The 20,440-nt window shown below is 38.9% G+C and overlaps 1 protein-coding gene across 4 annotated transcripts in view; it reads left to right on the forward strand.

Annotated features, from left to right (window-relative positions):
- The window catches only part of cica (capicua transcriptional repressor a), a 126,044-nt gene that overhangs the window by 34,318 nt on the left and 71,286 nt on the right, over positions 1-20,440 (forward strand). For all 4 annotated transcript variants that reach the window (XM_020938015.2, XM_020938017.2, XM_020938016.2 and 1 more), the window contains exons 2-3: positions 3,457-6,834; positions 13,136-13,397. In XM_020938015.2, the coding sequence (XP_020793674.2) occupies positions 3,607-6,834; positions 13,136-13,397 (3,490 nt within the window). In that variant the 5' untranslated portion in view covers positions 3,457-3,606. The remainder of the gene's footprint in view (positions 1-3,456; positions 6,835-13,135; positions 13,398-20,440) is intronic.

A 20,440-nucleotide genomic window follows, 5' to 3' on the forward strand; every position in this document is an offset into this window, starting at 1 on the left:
TGGAGACCAAACCAGACCAAGTTACGGGCCAGATCTGTGGAGAGGTAACCCTGCTCACAGTCAAAATGTCTGTTTTTGTAGGTATTTTTGAGCCTGTAATTGAATAAATGTAAAGTAAATTGTGTGGAGTTATTTTATTTAATGACATATCCTAAGAAACAAGCAGGTGACGGACCCTTAACCAAAAAGTTACATAGTGCAGCTTTTATTTAAATCTATATTCAATCAATTTTCATTCTCCTAAATTATCTTGTAGTGAAGCAAACGTGGATTAGTAAAACAAATTGTGTCTTTCAAATGCTTTTCTCCATGGACATGTTATCATTTTGTCTGAAATGTATCACAGTTTGGTATTTACCCTTTCTATCATCATGGAGACCAAACCAGACCAATTTACGGGCCAGATCTGTGGAGAAGCAACCCCGCTCACAGTCAGAATGTCTGTTTTTCTAAGTATTTTTGAGCTATAAAACCACCTTTAATTTTAATAAATGTTAAGTAAATAGTGTGGAACATTCCAGGCAGAGCAATGACATATCCAAAGAAGCGAGCAGGTGATGGACCCTCAACGGAAAGGTTACATAGTGCAGCTTTTATTTAAATCTATATTCAATCAATTTTCATTTTCCCAAATTATCCGGTTGTGTATTAAACTTGAATTAGATGCAGAAATTGTGTTGTGTAACTTTTCTGATGGATGGTCTTTCAGACGCTTTTCTCCATGGAGATGTTATTGCTTTGTCTGGAATGTTTCACAGTATGGCATTAATTTAAACCTTTCTATCATCATGGAGACCAAACCAGACTAAGTTACAGGTCAGATCTGTGGAGAGACAACTCCACTCACACTCAGAATGTCTTTTTTTCTGAGTATTTTTGAACTATAAAACCATCTGCAATTGAATATATGTAAGGTAAATAGTGTGGAACATTCCAGACAGTAATTTTATTTAATGACATGCCCAAAGAAAGAAGCAGATGATGGACCCTCAATGAAAAGTTACACAGTGCAGCTTTAGTTAAATCTATATTCATTCAATTTTCCAGACTAAATCATTCTTGTTGCAGTAAACATTTGACACGCATTTACACATACTATAAATTAAACTATCTACTTATAATATTCACACTTTTACCTTTGCTTTATTAATATTATTTTTATTAACTTGCATCTTAATAATCTTGTATTTGGAGAATTACATTGGAAGTTTTGGTCTGAATACTGAGCGGTCAGACTGTTCCTGTAGTTGGGGCTGGGTCACTGACCGAGTCTCTGGTATGAGACCACTGTTTGGTTTGGCTCAGGCTGTTTCCCAAAAGTCTTTTTTTAGTGGATCGACATTCATCCTTATCTCTGATATGAATCGAGACTAAATACACAGAACTTTTTTGCTTCCATTTCTGTTTATTGTAAATTCTTGCAATAATTTGGTGGCAAGCAAAGCAAAGCAAAGCAAAGCAAAGGAAATTACTAGTACCACTTGTTCCTTGTTTCAGTGAATAGTTTCAGTGTGTAATGTTGAATTTTTAAAATACTTTTGTAAGCAGAGACATGGCTCTTCCTTCCTCTATTTCTTAATACATAAAGTAAATGTTATGCAGATTATACAGACATCTATTTCTTTCTTTCCCCACTTACTGCTTCAGTCGTGTTCCTCATTTTGACACATCTAGTTGACTTTCTGAACTCTTGTCAATGGGTGTTTTACTGAATTAACTCAAATAATGCTGCTAACATAGTACAAGAGGGCCCAGTCAAGCAGAAGTATACAGCAAGGCCAAAAATTCAAGTTAATGCATCTGATATAAAAATGTATTCAACAGATACATATGTACTCTAATTTATGAAATGGTTCACCTTTTTTCTGTACCATTTTTGGTTCTAAAGTTACATATGTTTTAAACAGACCATGTATGAAACATGGAACAAAAATTATTTCCCAAATTTCAAAGACCTGCAAATCATGTAAATAAATGGATGTATTTCATCATATCTTGTGTTTTTCGATCTTTGAACTGTTGATGAAGGTACATGATTTTTCAAAAAAATTTATTTAAAATGATAAAAATTTGCTTGGAAGAAATGACATATTTTATAGAAATAGTTTCCTTTCATTTTGAAGTAATATTAAAGTTTTCGGAAGAAAAAAGTTGACAAATTTTGCAAAATCATGCACCTTCTACTTGCTTGAAAATTTTTCCCTCTGTTACTTTTCCCTCCATTACCATGACCTTTCTTAATAAAAAATCTCATTACTCAAAAAGTATGAGGTTTTTCAACCTAATCTTGTACCATATGGTAGAAAACTATATGAAGCAAATATTCAAACCAGTTTGTTAAGGATATGTAAGTGAGAACTGCTAGTTATCACTGTTTGTATTTATTGCCCAAAAAGTGCTGCATATTTCATTCCCTCCATTACCGACATGAGTTTTTAAATTTTTTTGTCAACAACTTGAAAGAATATTGCAAGTTTAACTTTACCCTGTTGGAGTGTTAACTCTTTCCTACATTCTGATACCTTATTTATTTCAATAATCCCTCTAGTTTCTGAATAAGAGCTATTTGAATGTAAAAAAATCTGCCCCTGTTTCCCTCCGTTACAACTTGATCGGACCCAATACGTATCTACTCCAAAATTCATGTTGTTGTTTTTTTTATTGTAGATGTAGGACCAAACATTTCTTTTCACATTTTTTTATTTTTCATTTTGTGAGTCTTTTTATTTAAACGTCCTACATTGCGCAAAATAATCCAAGTCATATTATAATGCTGTTACCTCATCAAAAACATATCTAGAGTTGTGGGTTTTTCATTCACACGTTTGAGTAACACGTTATTATTAGTCTGTCTGCCTCTCCAAAGCTCAAAATGCTCTGTTGCACCTTTTGATGTCATGCCAGCATCTACATTTTACCTTTAGTTCAGCAGAGATCAGCAATTCCTGGACTGAAATCAGCCAAATGATTCTAGTGAAGGTGTATGGCGTTTAAAAACACAGTGGAGCACTTCCTGTATTATCACAAGACAACAGAAATTGTATTACATTTTAAAATGTAAAGCCTTCTTAAAATTTGCTTGTATTTTAGTGCAGTTTCAGACTATGAAAAATCTGTTCTCATAGTTTTTTTTTTTTTTTTGAGTAATGTTATGCCTATTTAGTTTCTCTTAAAGTTTGATATAATTTTTTTTCTTTAATTCTCCTCCGTTTTCCAGACAAAACAAGTTGTTGTGCAGCTGTTTGCAGATAGAGCCCAAGTGTTTTGCAATGAATACTGTAGTGCACAAAGGCCCCTTTCAAAAGCCCTTTGATTTTAACAGAGTCCGTGATTTATTGTCATTGCCTTGGACTTAGCAGCCGTCTGTGTGAATAGGCTTAGTGAATGTCTGATTGTATTAACCACATGAGTAACCCACCCTCTCTCTTGTCTCTCTCTTTCTTTTTTTTCTTCCAGAGTCTTCAGAATAAAGGTGGACAAGTGGCGGAGTTGCATACGAGACAGGATGAGTGAGAGAGACACAGACAGAGGAGGAAAATAGAAACGCAAGCATCAAGGCAAAGCAATAGAAGATCTCGGGGATAAAAACAAAATAAACTGTTGGAAATGAAGCCTATAAAAAAGCAAGGAAGGCGCTCTCCTCCCTCGACCCGGGCGAAAGGGGGGAAGAGGCGTGGCGCGGGAGACCTTTCGGACGGAGGCGAGAAAAGAGATTCGGACGAAAACAGAGACAGATCGCCGCAAAATCGGACTTCGGATTCTTTGCAAGAGCCAACCAGAGCGCGTGACAGTTCGGACGGGGAGGGGCTCTACAGAGAGGGCTTGTCCGATGTCGATTCAGGGAAAATGTTGACCTCTTCGGATGATATTTCCGGCCGTTCGATGGTGAGCGGCGGTAGCCATAGCGACAGTGGCGGTAGTAGTTGTAGTAACAGTAGTACACCGAGCGCTAACAACAGTCCGAATCACGCCTCAAGTCGGAAAACCGCAACTTTCAAAGCTCGCGTTCCGAAGAAGAAGTACACCTCGGAACACTGCTCTTTGTCTGGGAACAGCAACCCCACTCCCAATACCCCGCCCCCTCCTCAAAATCAGGGCACGACCAGCCAGGCGCCCTCGAATGAAGAGAGCGAAGTCCCGCAATCTCAAAGCAGAAGGTTAATAGATGATTTCCACGATAGAAGGTTAAGCAGGGACGGCTCGCCAGGTCCGCCGACACTAACGCTAGCATCCGAGCGGGAAAGACCAGGAGGAGCGGAAGACAGAGTTTCACCAAGTCCACTGCCGAGATGTTCCTCAACTGACACAGCGAGCGAGCATTCTGCCGATCTGGAGGTAGTCAACGAAACTCGTGTCCCGATGGGGCTGCCTGACCTGCTTTCGGACGCTCTCGCGAAAGGAATGAAGAACCAACGTGTCCTGGCTAGACTACCGAGAAGGAGAAGCGAGGAGGGCAGAGGGCAGGATGACGCTGAGAATTCTGGGTTGGTGTTTCGAGCTGGAATTGTCAGAAAAGTCAATGGTGACTTTGGAAATCTGGAGGTGCAACTCAACGGCGAAAAGACTCTGCTGAGGTATCCATACAGGAGAGATAGTACTTGTCCTGTGGATATAATACTCGATGCGGCACCACCTGGAGTCCACCCCATTCCAATAGGCACCAGAGTTTGTGTCCCATTTGGGAATAAAGAAGGAAGTGAGGGGCAGTGGTACAGAGAAGGTGTACTGAACCAAGTTGATACTCACCCCGCGGTATCTCATCGGTACAGAGTTGTCCTAACAGACGAAAGGCAACATTCTTTAGATCAGGAAGACATCGCCAGCACCACCCAGGCAGTTTGGGTGTCCAGACAAACACTCCGTCTCCTGGTGCCACCCTGGGACTTGGATCTACCCTCTGGAGGAGGTGGAAGAGAGTCCGAAGAAAGGGTCAGAGAAAAGGAGAGGGATGAAAGAGAGGATTTGGATGTCGAAGTCTGTGGGATGACTTCAAGAATGGGGCCAGTTTTGGGAAGAGGGATGCCATATCCAGGGATGGTACCAGTCTCCTCCACGGTGGGTCACAACATCACCTCTCCAGTTACGCCCGCCTCTGTCTTAAGTCTTGCTCCAGGCCGCGAATGGGATATCGAGAAGGGAAGGGAGCTTCAGAGAAAACAGGAGAGAGAAAACGCAAAACCGCCACAGCTGCCCTACATGCCGCTGACTCCCGAAGAAGACATGGAAGTATCCATTTTCAACATGGTCCCAATGGGGCCGCTCATACCTGGGGCCAAACCTATGACACTTCCTCAACCGCATCCTCGCCACATCCTTTCAAAGCACCCACCACCAACAGGCTACCTCAACCCATTGTCAGTGGTGCGGGGAATCGGGGTCCCACCAACGCACATCGCCCTGAATCCGCACCCCCCTCCCTCCCCCGTTGTGCTCGGTCTAGACCCAAGCACGGCAGTCATCACCACCCCGCAGCTGCCCCCTCTTCCCCCAATTTCCTCCTCCACGGTGCAGGTGTCCCGAATGGATAAAGTCTCAGGATCTTCGGCGGGGGGGTCGGGTTCGGGCTCAACCTCCTCGTCATCTTCACGATCTCGGACTCCGCTCACCGCCGCACAGCAGAAGTACAAAAAAGGGGACGTAGTCTGCACCCCAACTGGAATTCGGAAAAAGTTCAACGGAAAGCAGTGGAGGAGGCTGTGCTCTAGAGAAGGCTGCTCCAAAGAGTCGCAGCGCCGTGGTTACTGCTCTAGACACCTTTCAATGAGGACCAAGGAGATGGAAGCTAGCGGAGGTGGTCGGGACAGAGGCGGAGCCAGTAGTACCGGGACACTTACTCCGTCTGATCTCCGGCTAGGTGGAGGCAGAGCCAGTTCGGAGTTCGACTGGGATGAGACTTCTCGAGAAAGCAGCGAAACCAGCAGTCGTGGGGCAGATTCGCGTCCTCGCCTGGTCCTACCATCGCTTTTGCCCCAAGATATTTCTCGATTCGACTTCGACGAGTGCGAAGCTGCAACCATGCTTGTATCTCTTGGAGGTTCTCGCTCCGGAACGCCATCTTACTCCCCCATATCCAACCAGTCACCCTTCTCACCCACGCCTTCTCCTTCCCCCTCTCCACTTTTCGGCGGATTCAGACCAGCTAGCTTCAGCCCGATCACAGCCCCCGCTTCGCTAACCCCTCGCCGCCCTCGTCAACTAAGCGGGACAAAAATCAGCACCCCAGGAGCTGAGCGCGAACGTCACTTGTCCGGTATCGTCCCAACTTTTCAGACCAATCTCACATTCACAGTCCCAATGAGCCCCAGCAAACGCAAAATGGACTCACACCCTATCCCTCCTCTACCGGTGATTCAGGATTACCAAAACAAATCCGATCAGCAGTTGGTGGGAATTGGCGGGACTGGTGTGGGCGATCCAACTTTGAGTCCAGCTTTCAGAGTCCTGTCTCCACAAAGTCAGTCAACAACTCCTTCGCTCTCCTTTCCCAGGCCTCGAAGCGCTACCAGCAGGCCACCGTCCTCCGCAGCTTCTACCCCTCCGCCCATGCTGGTCTCCCCCACGCCTCCCTCTCCACTGCCCCAGGAGCCCTCCCCACGGCGTATCGTACCACTCAGAGACTCCCCTGTGATCGTGCGCAACCCAGATGTTCCACTGGCGAAGTTCTCAGATGGACCTTTGGGGAGAAGAGAGAGGAGCAGATCCAGAGAACACAGCCAGCCCCTGCACACTGGACCCCCAGGACTGCAGGCCCCAGTGCCCATCAACGGGGCAGCTCCGAACGGGACAGTCCTGTTGAGGAACACGTCTACTCTGGTCCTCGTCACATCCAGCTCAGTAAGTTATAAACCCAAACTATTTTAATCAAGAGAGATAAAAAAAAAATTACCTTAAAAGAACCCATATTATGCTATTTTCTGATCTGTATTATAATCAAAATCATACCTGGTGTTGTGTTTTGTTTCATCCACACACTCATACTCAAACGTGTGAATGAAACAAAACACAACTCCGGGAGTGTTTTTGAGGAGGTAACACCATTACAGCATGGCTCAAAGCTCACAAGAGTCAATTTTGTGTAATATAGAACGCTTAAACTTTCTAGGTAAAACCATATTGTACACCTTTGTCATCATTCATCATTCATTCATCTTATCTTCTACATATTGTTGTATTATTATTTTGTGAAATCTCTAAACCAGGCTGGTGCCACCTAGTGCCTCCGCTCAATTTCATTTCTCTCCAGCAACTAGGTCAGGAATCAAAATACACTAGATGGTTTGCAAAAACTCTGAAAGTACGAGTTCGAGCACCAGCCAGTCCACAAAGAGCCATACATTCTGTGTTGGCAACGATTCCTAAGATGAAGATTTAAAGCCGGAACAAAGAGAATGTTTGGCGAATTTTGTCAAGGGGAAAGACGTTATTGCCCTTCTTCCTACGGGATTTGGGAAAAGCTTAATATACCAGTTAGCCTCATTAGCGATGCGTTACATAGATCACGACCAAATAGCAGCGATTGGTTAAATTATAAAAAGTACCCACCTACTGTCAAGCGAACGAATTCTAATGCTGCGAGGTCAGAAAGTTTCTACGAAGTGGAACCGGCTGATGAATCAGGCTAGTGAATCTCACTTTATTGGAAAAAATTCAAAACATAAGAAAAATAGGTACATATAATATAATTAATTTAGAAGTGTTTTCCAGACTCAAAGACACCTTATAATGTAGGGGTGTGCATTGCCATGAGTCTGGCGATACAATACTGTATATCCCAATATATCTAAAACAAAGATATATCCCAATATATCTAAAACAAAGCACAATATATTGCAATTTCTCAATTATTACTGCTAATAATTTAGTCAAATACACTTTCACATGCGTACAATTGTATTACATGAATTTATTTATTTTTAAATAATGAGAACAGTAAATGTAACTCTGGATTTTTTGTGAAAAATATTATTTAAAAAATCGATTCAGACACATTCAAGAATTGTGCAATTTAGTATCACGACATATCACTGAATCGATCCTTTTTTTCTTACACCCCTATTATAATTTCATCCAATAATCCCTTATTTCACACACTCGTTGGTGGTAAGATACTCCTTTAGCCACAGATGCACAGACATATGGCCCTCCAACCATCTCCAGTCACTCACATATTAATAATAATTCATATTCATGGGTTTCAGAACGATGAAAATTTATGACTGTTGCCATAGCGAAGAACAATTAAAACAAAAATATTGCATCTTTTGAATGGGAAAAAGTCCTCTAAATGTTGCAGAAAACAGAAAGCTGAAACCAGTGAATTGATAATGTTGTAGACGAATTGTCTTGCTTGAAAACATCAGTCTGCTCTTGTATTGATGTTTTCATGTCATTTTAGAAAAGACTTTTTATTAGAAAAACCTTGTCCCGCTTCCATTTTCTTAGAATTTTGTGTACAGAGTAGTTCACTTTTCAGAATCAGAATTACTTGTATTTATACCCAAGGGGAAACCATTTTCGTTACAGACATGCAGTTATAGACCAGCAGAAAAAAGACGCGAAAACGTCAATAAAATATCAATATCACAGTAAGAAGAACAAAGAATATGTCTGTTTTTTTATCCAGTGAGAATAAAATAAACTTGCACTGTAACTTAAAGGTTGCACAATATAGCAAAAATTAATCTTGTGAGCTTTCCACCATGTTATAATACTGTTACCTCCTCAAAAACACATCAGGGGTTGTGTTTTGGTTCATTCACACATGTTTAAGTAATCCTCTTTATTAGTCTGTCTACATCTCCAAAGCTCAAAATGCTCTGTTCTACCTTGTGATGTCATGAGGTGGTAGTTTTCAAGTTAACATTTTAAGGCTCTGCTCTGTCTGAAGCTTTATTAGACTTGAATCCAAACTTTATTTTAACACAATATGACCACAAATAGCTGACTTACTTTGAACTACAACAGAAATTATCCAAATGTTTCTGTATGGAGTTTAAAGGTTGTATAGAGGATTTTCCAAGGAACGAGAAATCCAGCGACTGTTTGTCCTTTTTCAAATGTTGCGCATGCGTGAAACCACCCCCCCCCCCCCCCCCCCCCCCCCCCCCTACAGCTCCCTACGTAGAAACGCCTCCTCCCGCCTCCTCCTTACGCCAGAAACAGGTTTGTTTACAGCCGGTGCTGCACATGACTTGTAAACAACTAACTACAGAGTTGGTTAGGCAAGACGGAGAAGTGAGGAGCGGGGGGAGGGGGTGCGCGGACATTTCGTGCGCGGACAAGAAGTGAGGAGCAGGGAGAAGAGCGGAGCAGGGAGAGAGGAGAGGAGAGAGGAGAGGGGAGCGGTGCAGAGAAGGGTGCGCGGAGATTCCGTGCAAATGAACTAGCTACAACAGGCAGCAGCAAGCGGACTCTTTCTTTGCCTTGAAAATTACGTTTTCAGATATAGGATATCGCATTCGTGTCCTGAAAAACGTTTGTCTAGCTCTTGGAAATAAAGTACGTTTTCATAATAAGCAGAAGTTTCCTGTCCAGGAGTAATTTGGCGACCAGTGTGTCAGTCTTTAGACCCTTCGTCTGCTTCAGTCGCGCCATCGCTGGAATGAATCTACAAGAATCACCTTAGTTTGGCTTCGCTGCTTTTCCCCTTGTCTTCTTCTTTCAGCGACCTCAAAAACGGACTTTCTTTTGCGGCTAACTGCCATTGCACAAACTTTGTGCTAACTGCGAGGAAGATATAGGACAAAAAAGCTGCTAAGAACTGTTGCGTTGGTGGAGTAAACGGCGTCTGTGCGTCTTGCGTCTGTGGACTGTGTGACAGTCGTACGTAAACCACATAATGGCAGCGCGCAGGCAAGTCAGTTACGCTAGAAACGTAGGGAGTTTGATTGACAGCCTATCAGCTAACAGATAACAAGGCAGTGTCGTTATCTATTGGCAAATGTTTAGCCCCACCACGTCCAGAGTTGAATTTTTATTCTCTTTTTTTTGGTCATCATAATTACAAGGCTACTGCACCTCTATAATGCTATCATTGACAATTTGAAACAAAAAAAATCCTCCATTCAACCTTTAAAAACAGAGTTCATGTATTACCATAAGACATCACAAGGTGGAATAGAGTGTTTTCTGTTTGAGAGAAGAACTCAGCCTAAATATGCAGCGTTTGTGAGTTAAACATGTGTGAATAAAACAAAACTCCAGGTCTGTATTTTATGAGGAAACAAAATGATAACAGATCAGAAAACAGCATAGTATATATATTTTTTTTAACTGACACTGAAATTGTAGGACTGAACTGAACAGTATGGGTGTGCAAAAATATTGAAATTTCAACATATCGTTTCATTTAATTTGATGATACAGCATTGAAATCGTGGGCTGCTATGTCGATATATCGTCAAGAGTATTTTTCGTTATATTTTACTAAACTATTTTGTTTAAGAGCTATAAATGTGTTGACATTTTCACTGTTTTGAGTAAAATGGGTGCTTTTCATATTAACTTTGTACAGAATTATTGGACTTAGGGTTAGGGTTAGGGTTATCACAGCCATGATTTAACTGTTGTTTTAAGGGACAATCCGGAATTTTGGACATAGGACCTCATTTTCTAGTGAGCCAGAGTGTTGGAGACATGTGGAGACACTTTTTTAAATATTCCATCTAGTCCTTGTATTTGCAGAGGTCACTGGTGCTAGGCTAGTGCATGTCAATGGCCATAGTTATCCTGCCACTAAAAACAGTCTTACCCTCTCCACAAAACACCCGAAACAAATCTATTATTACGCTAGACTGTGCATGTGAATGTCCAAAACCAACCTTGTATTTGAAGGATTTATGTCTGAGCAGCAGCAGTGAGTTGTACTTCCTGATAGAAAGTTTGGCAGCGGCGGACTGATATATGAGAAAATAGTCCCTCAACAGGCGACGATTAATTCGATGCAAGGTTAGTTTTATTTCAAACATTATTCTATCAACACAGACATTTACATCCACAGTCTGGTGTAATAATAGATTTGCTTCAGGTGTTTTGTGGAGTGGGTAAGACTGTTTTTAGTGGCAGGATAATTATGACCATTGATATGCACTAGTCTAGCACCAGCGACCTCTGCAAATACAAGGACTGGATGGAATATTTTAAAAAGTGTCTCCACATGTCTCCAACACTCTGGCTCACTAGGAAATGAGGTCCTATGTCCAAAATTCCAGACTGTCCCTTTAATGATGCCCAGCCCTACTTTACAGAGGGAATTTTACAGTGCAGAGCTTAGCGACAGAGACAGTGAGTGGTGATGACAGAGGGCACACAGTTCAGTCTGAATCCCACCCAGGCTGCTCCGACACAGGACACCACGTTTTCTATATGTTAACATGGCTCTGAAATGCAATGGCAGGTGTCCCATAAGAAATACACGGCCGATCAGTTTACATGGAGGTAAATCACCATGGGGGATGTTATTATAATTTACTGCACCATCAACTTTTGTTACTGCAGGAACATTTCCATGACACAACTAACATGTAATATATGGAAAATGTAAAAAAAAAATAATAATAAATTTTTTTTTTAATAAAATAAAATAATAATAATTTTTTATTACCTCAAAATAAATAAATAAATAAAAAAACATATATGTAATACAATAATAATAAATAATAATACATTTTTAAAATATTGATACTTTGCAGCTGCTGTCATCTACATTTTCGCGGGGTATGAAGCTAACTGTAGGCTCTGCTCTGTCTGAAGATTTATTAATCGTGAATACAATCTTTATTTTAGCACAATATGACCAAAAATAGCTGACTTAGTGTGAACTACAACAGGTGAGCTGATTTGTGTGGTTAAACAAGTCTCTCACACATAAAATTACAGTCACATGCTAGTTAGTATTAGACAGTTTTTTGTTAGTCACTCTCAACTTTTACTGTTTAAATCCATTTTGTATTTTTTCTTAAGTTTCCAGACAATCTAAAAACCTTATTGGCTGTGTTTGCTTATGTGTGCATTGTGTCTCCATGGTAACTCCTAAGCATTCCACCATTAGAGATACATGTAGAACACCCCCAGCATGATTTCACAGCAAAGTATCAATATAACATTAAAACAAGTAACTGTGCAATACAATAAAATGTCAGGAATACTGTGTACTGATGTTAAAATTATATACATTACAAAAGGCTCTATTCACGCTTACGTTACAAACCAAGACGACGTTTGGAAACATGCGGCGACAACCTCCAGTGTAGTTACTGACACTTGGCTCGTCGACCGACTGTAATAAAACTCACTGAAGTAAATGTGATCAGCGGTAAAATGCATACGTATGTGCTGTTTGGAATCATCTTGAATTTGGTGCCCTCATCTCTTCTAATTAAGGCTGGGTATCATTAACTATAAGTTGCCGATACGATACATACTTTGATACATAGGCCACGATACAATACATATCGCGATACAGTGCACTTTTGGTTCGATACGATATATTTCAAATCAGTTTGATACATTTCAATAAAAATTATGGCTAAATCATGGCTGTGATACTAAATGTTTTTGTTAAACCACTTCTTGTGCAAAGTTAATATGAAACAAACAAACAAACATTTTAATTGTCAAAACAGTGAAAATGTCAAATGTGTTGCATAAATGAGTTTCCATCCTCTAAACAAGCAACAAAACTGTAGCGCTGTAACAAAATAATTTAGCAAAATATACCAAAAAATACTCTTGGTGACATATCGATACGGCAGTCCCCGATATCTGTACTGTCACATATATCACATTAAATGATGCGATATATATATATACGATATTTCGATATTTTTGCACACCTTTACTTCTAACTGCATGTACCCAGTGCGCTCGGAGTTGTGTGTCAGTGAGGAAATGATGAAAACTGAGATGTTGTTGTAATTGTCGATTAGCTGAACATAATGGAACGCTACAATGACATGAAGATGAAGAAAACTGGGGCATTTTCTCATTTTTCATAGATTTTGTCAGATTTACTACCGCAAACAGAGCCCGCCGGAAGCTGTCATTGCATGTTTCCACAACGTGTTCCTGGTTTGCGACGTTAAGCGTGATTAGAGCCTGTACTATTCATTTATCTAACTGTCCCTCTCTCCTGCAGTCCTTGACTCCGGCCACAGGGGGCTCCACTGCCTTGTCCAGCGCAGCCACCACCTCGTCCGGCTCTGTGCTGTGCTCCTCTGGGTCGGGGGGCAGAGAGAGGGAGAGGAAACCCGAGGGAGGGCATCAGGACTCTTCGGGGTCCCTGCCTCAGCCCGTGGCCTGTCACCCCACCCCCACCGCCCTGCTCCCCCTCATACTGCCAGCCGAGTCCCCCCACCCCGCCCCACGCAAGCAGATCATCATGGGACGACCTGGCACCGGTAAGACTCCAAACACACAATTTTGTACGCTTCATCCTGATCATTTTGTAAATTTTTTGTGCCATACCCGAACCTCAACCATAGACGGTATATGTAAAAGGCAGAGGTGTGGAATTGCAAGTTGTGACTTGGACTCGAGTTAGACTTGAGTCACTATATTTTGGACTTGAGACTTGACTTGATAAAATGGACTAAGACTTGGGACTCCACTTGGACTTGAAGGTCAGTGACTTGGGACTTGACTTGGACTTGAGGCCTGTGACTTGAGAAGAGTTGAGAAGCACTTTTAAATCTGAATTTGTTCTATTTTGACCATAATGTTTCACACTAAGATCTTGTCAAGACATTTAAAAAGAAAAAAAAAATGCAATTCTACAACTCCTATACACTCTATAAATATTCATATATAAATATACTATGACTTTACAAGTACAATTTATCTTAAAATTCATATAAAATGCAAAAATCTAAGCTATATTTGGTACTTTGGTTTAAAAGCTTGAAATGACTTGAAGCTCAAAGCAGACGACTTGCACTTGACTTGAACTTATGGGACTCGAGACTCAACTTGGACTTGCCTGTATTTGACTTGGGACTTGACTCGGACTTGAGGTCAAAGACTTGAGACTTACTTGACACTTGCAAAATGATGGCTTGGTCCCCTCTATGGTAAAAGAACATAGGAAGTGAGCACGGGTGCACTTCTGGCTCCATAGTCTCTGGCTCCAATTCGCTTTGTATTGAAAAACAAACAAACAAACAAAAAACAAACATTGCCCCTTTCTCTGTAACTGCTGTGAGCCTCCTCCTTTTGGTCCTAAATCTTTTCGATCAACCCGCTGTATGTGATCCTGGTGTTTGTATTTTTGCTATATTAAAATTTTGAAGTACAAATTCAAAAAGTGGTTAACAAAATTATACCAGAAAGTGCTGGTGAATGATAAATAAAAAGTATATTTTAGTATATATATTTTTTTGTTATTTCAGAATTCATAGTGAATTTTGCTGCTGATTTAAACAAAGTCCTTAGGAGTCAAACCTAAATTAATATCTTAATTAACTGCCCATGGTATAGACTTGTGGTTTTAACACAAGACAAGCTTCACAGGGCCATTTTATACTTCCACAGCCCAGGACTAATGCCCTTGAAAGAACTGTTAGGTACAGAGCGATAGTGCTTTGGAAAACACTCTCCCAAACCTTAACTGTTCATAAGCATGAGCCAAGTTTTAAGAAAATGTTAAAGAAAGTTATTCATTGTAATTTATTGGATATATTATAGTTAAAGTTTATGACGTAGTATATGATGGAACAGGATTGTATGAACTTATGTGTGATAGTTGTTGTTTTGTTTTTTTGTTATAATGGAAAATTTTACTGTAAATTATGCCAACTTGGACCCTGGGAAGAATAGTCTTTACCCGAGGACAGACTAATGGGAATCCCATAAACAAATAAACAAATAAACTAAACGTATTTCCATAGACTAAATATGTAAATGGACATTGCTAACCCACTAGCTGCCTTTTTCCCAATAGGAAGTGAGCATGGGTGTGCTTCTGGCTCTACCAACTGTGGCTCCAGTTGACATTACATTGAAAAATTGTCATCCCTCTCTCTGAAACTGCTGCCAGACTCCTCAATTTGGTCTTAAAATGTTTGTATGAACCCGCTATACATGACCCTAGTGTTTTAATTTCATTTTTTTTTTTCTGTAAATAAATTAATATAATATCTAACCAAATTGTGAACTGCTAGCCTCGTGCGCTTCATTTGCCTGGAGCTGAACACTGTGGGTAAAGTCACTCTCCCTTAGTCCACTTCTTTATACAGTCAATGAAAAAAAGAAAAATCAGTGAACAAAATATAAATTGATATTGTGATTAACTGTCCATAGTATTGCCTAAACATACTGCTTACTTATTACTGGTCTGTTTATTTGTTTCTATTTTAATTTATTTGGACATTTCTAATTGTTTTGACCCGTTTCCTTGTTGAACCACTCACCTACATTAGCGTCACATTTCACCGTGAGGCAGAAGCTGTTCTCTTTAAATCCACTCTGCTCCGGTCCAGCCCCTGTCTCTGGGGCAGTGTCCCTGCACTACTCACTGGAACAAATGTACTACAACTGTCATGACTCAGACAGTGGGAATTTTACTACTACTATTATTACTGCTACTACTGCTGCTCCTACTACTACTACTACTACTACTACTACTACTACTACTACTATTATTATTACAACTACTATTCACTGGAACAAATGTACTACAACTGTCATGACTCAGACAGCTGGAATTTTACTACTACTATTATTACTGCTACTACTACTGCTACTACAACAACTACTACTACTACAACTACAACAACTACCAACAGTACTACTACTACTACCACTGTTACTACTATTACAACAATTACAACAATTACTACTCACTGTAAATGTCTAATACTGCCATGACTCAGACAGTGGGAATTCTCCTACTACTACTATTACTACTACTACTACTACTACTACTACTACTACTACTACTACTACTACTACTACTACTACTCACTGTAAATGTAGTACAACTGTCATGACTCAAACAGTGGGTATTTTACTACTACTACTACAACTATTGCTACTACAACAACACCTACTGTTACTACTACTGTAAGTACTACTACTACTACTACTACTACTACTATTATTACTACTATTACAACAACTACTGCTCACTGTAAATGTGTAAATGTGTAAAACTGCCATGACTCAGACAGTGGGAATTTGACTACTCCTACTACTATTATTACTACTACTACTTCTGCAAGTAGTACTACTACTTACCTCTACTACCACCACCACTACTACTACTGTTACTACTACTACTACTACAACTATTGCTACTACTACAATAGCTACTGTTACTACTACTGTTATACTACTATTACAACTACTGCAACTACTACTTCTACTATTACTATTATTACAACAACTGCTGTAAATACTGTATAGTACAACTGTCATGATTCAAACAGTGGGTATTTTACTACTACTACTGCTGCTGCTACTACTACTACTACTACTACTACTACTACTACTACTACTACTACTACTACTACTACTACTACTACTACTACTTATTTACTACTACTACTACAACTATTATCATTACTACTACTACTACAACTATTATCATTACTACTACTAGTAGTACTACCACTACAACTCCTGCCTGCTGCTTTAAACAGAGTAACATGACTCAGTGTGTGTTTAGGCCCACTAAATTTCACTTTACGTTTTTAGAGATGAGCTCACAGCTAAAACAGTTTCCATTTATTTTGAGGGTTTAGATTTAGCAAAATGACCCGTCTCACAGTATCACATCCTCACACCGCTCCTGTCGACTACGGAACTTTATTTGGATTTTGTTTAATGCTCCTGAATTACACAAAATGGATTCTTGTGAGCTTTATGTCGTGTTATAATGTTGTTACCTCCTCATAAACAGACCTGGAGTTGTGTTTTGTTTCATTCACACATGTTTGGGTAATACTTTTATCAGTCTGTCTGCATCTCCAAAGCTCAAAATGCTCTGTTCCACCTTGTGATGTCATGATGTGGTAGCTTACAGATACTTTTTAACTTTAGTTCAACATAGATTGGCAATTCTAGGGCTGAAATTATTCTAGCTATTTCAGTGAAAGTCTGTGGAGTTTAAAAACACAGTGGAGCACTTCCTGTATTACCACATGACATCACAAGGTGGAACAGAGCTTTTTTCTGTTTGAGAGAATAACTCTTAGTAGCCTCAATATGCAGGGTTGGTGTGTTAAACATGTGCGAATGAAACTAAACACAACTCCAGGTATGTTTAGATGAGGAAACAACAATATAACATACAGTAGAGATCAGAAAATAGAAGGCACTTTAAAGGTGCACTGTGTAACTTTTCTGATAGAGTATCCATGAAAATGCCCTGAAAGTGAATATGGAAAATGAAATGTCTTTATGTGCTATATGCTACTGGTTATATACAAGTTAAATATTCTTAACTATATACAATTACTACTCATTGGAAATGTAGTACAACTGTCATGTCTCAGACAATGGGTACTTTTAATACTACTATTACTACTACTACTACTACTATTACTTAAACAACAACAACAACTATTACTACTCGTACTACTACTACAACTACTACTACTATTATTACAACAACTAGTACTCACTGTAAATGTAGTACAACTCTCATGTCTCAGACAATGGGCACTTTTAATACTACTACTACTACTACTACTACTTCTACTTCTACTACTACTACTACTACTACTACTACTACTACTACTACTGTTACTACTACTGTTACTACTACTGTTACTACTACTATTATTATTACAACAACAACAACAATAACTACTACTACTACTACAACTATTACTACTAGTAGTAGTACTACTATTCTTACAACAAAACAACAACTATTACTACTGTTACTACTACTGTTACTACCACTATTGCTACTACTACTACTGCTATTATTACAACAACAACAACTACTACTACTACTACTTTTACTTTTACTACTACTACTACTACTACTACTACTTGAAATATTCCAAGTTAAATATTCTGAACTATATACTTGCTTGCATATTTTTAGATACAAAAAATTACCAGTTTCCTCTTCTCATATTGACATCCGACTGAAATGTGATGAAATTGGAATTGAAAGTCGCTCTGCGTTCACAATAACAACTCCATTTTGGCTGTAGTGACTATTTTCTCAGATTGAGCAAAATGACTCATTCTCACATCCTCATATTGATCCTACACATGCAAGATTTGAGTATTTCCTATTTAATCTTAGTTAGCTGTTGCAGTAAATGTTTAAGTGTACACTTTTTGAATTAAATATTACAGAACACATAGAGTAGAAGTAGTAGTACTAGGAGTTGTATTACTTGTAAAATAGTTAGTAGTACTGTAGTTAACGTTTAAGGCTATTGTCAATTATGAAAGCTTGTTTTGTCACATCATTCAACCCTGTTTCTGTGTCTCTTATTTCAACCTTGTCCACAAAAAAGCTAAACTGGAAATGACATATTTTCAATTGCAGTAATATAAGTAATATTATTATATATAAAGTATTATTATATAAAGTAGTATTTGTTTCGTTTCTCTAATAACAGGAACAAGATCTGTAGTACTACATGCAGTTGTATAAATGGTGTTTTGAAGTAAAAGTTATGTTTATACTTTTGAATTAAATATTACAGAATGTATGGAGTAGAAGTAGTAGTACTAGGAGTCGTATTAGTACTAGAATAGTTAGCAGTATCGTAGTTTCTGTTGTCAATTATGCAAGCTTGTTTTGTCACGTTCATTCAACCCTGTTTCATTGTTTCTTCTTTCAACCTTGTCCACAAAAACGCAAGAATGGAACTTATATATTTTCAATTGCAGTAGTAAAAGTAATAGTAGTAGTTTTGTTTCGTTTCTCTGATAAGAGGAACAAGATCAGTAGTACTACATGCAGTGATTTAAATGACGTTTTGAAGTAAAGTTTTGTGTATACTTTTGAATTAAATATTACAGAACATATGGAGTAGAAGTAGTACTAGGAGTTGTATTAGTACTAGAATATTATAAATTCATATATTATCAATTGCAGTAGTGTAAGTAACAGTAGTAGTAGTTACTGGAGTCATCTTAGTAATAGAATAGTTAGTAATATCGTAGTTAATGAACTTAACTTTTTAGTGTAAAGATGTTGTCAGTTATGAAAGCTTGTTTTGTCATGTTACCCAGTCCTGTTTCAGTGTCTCTTTTTTCAACCTTGTCCACAAAAATTGAACTTATATATTACAAATTTCAGTAGTATAAGTATTAAAAGTTGTAGCTTTGTGTCTCTAATAATAGGAACAAGAACAGTACTACTATATACTAACAGTTATGTGTATGCTTAAATTTTACTGAGTTTTTACTGAGATTTTTACTAAGTACTAGTATTGGAGTCATCTTTAATGGCAGAATAGTTAGTAGTATCGTAGTTAATAAAGTTTTAGTGTAAAGTTGTAGCAAATGTTGAAAGCTTGTTTTGTCACGTCATTCAACCCTATTTCATTGTTTCTTATATTAACCTTGTACACAAAAGCAAAAATGCAACTTATACTAATATTACTGCAATGGGTAATATATAAGTAGTAGTAGTTGTAGTAGTAGTTTTGTTTCTTTATTAACAGGAAAAAGAGCAGTAGTGCTACATAAAGTGATATAAATTAAGTTTTGAAAGTAACAGTGATGTGTATACTTAAATAATACAGAACGCGTGTCACCCAGCCCTATTTCAGTGTCTCTTATTTCAACCTTGTCCACTTATATATTACCAATAAGTAATATTAGTAGTAGCTTTGTTTTCCTAATAAGAGGCACAAGACCAGTACTACTACATGCAGTGATATACATTAGGTTTTGAAGTAACAGTATCTCTTTGTAGTTATACAGATTCCTCCACCTCTGCACCATCCACATTTACATATGTAACCCTTTTGACTCATACAGAGAGTGCTACCGCGTCCTAAACTTCCGCCAATGGAAATGTTTTGTGCTAAATTCAAAAAGAATGATTTTAAAAACCATTTTGGGGTCAACTGTGAGTACAGTTGTGTAATGTATTTAAAGGTGCATTGTGTAACTTTTCTGGTAGAGGGCTCGTCAATAACTTTTCGCCGTGGAGATGTTAATGGTTTGTCTGGAATGTTTCACAGTGTGGTGTTAAACGTTTTTATCATCATGGAGATCAAACCAGACCAAGTTACAGGTCAGATTGTCTGTTTTTCCAGGTACTTTTGAGCTGTTAAATCACATGTAATTGAATAAATGTAAGGTAGAACTGTTTAATGTCATACTGTGGAACATTCCAGTGAGAGCAGTGACATATCCATAGAAACAAGCAGGTGACGGACCCCTAAACATTTTTTTTTCTTTAAAGTGTATATGACAGGTTTTCATATTTTTATAACTATTACTCATGTCATGTCTGTAGTAAATA

Source organism: Boleophthalmus pectinirostris, unplaced genomic scaffold (assembly GCF_026225935.1).
Source record: "Boleophthalmus pectinirostris isolate CB_2022bp ecotype Guang Dong unplaced genomic scaffold, ASM2622593v1 HiC_scaffold_21, whole genome shotgun sequence".
NCBI classification, from domain to species: domain Eukaryota; kingdom Metazoa; phylum Chordata; class Actinopteri; order Gobiiformes; family Gobiidae; genus Boleophthalmus; species Boleophthalmus pectinirostris.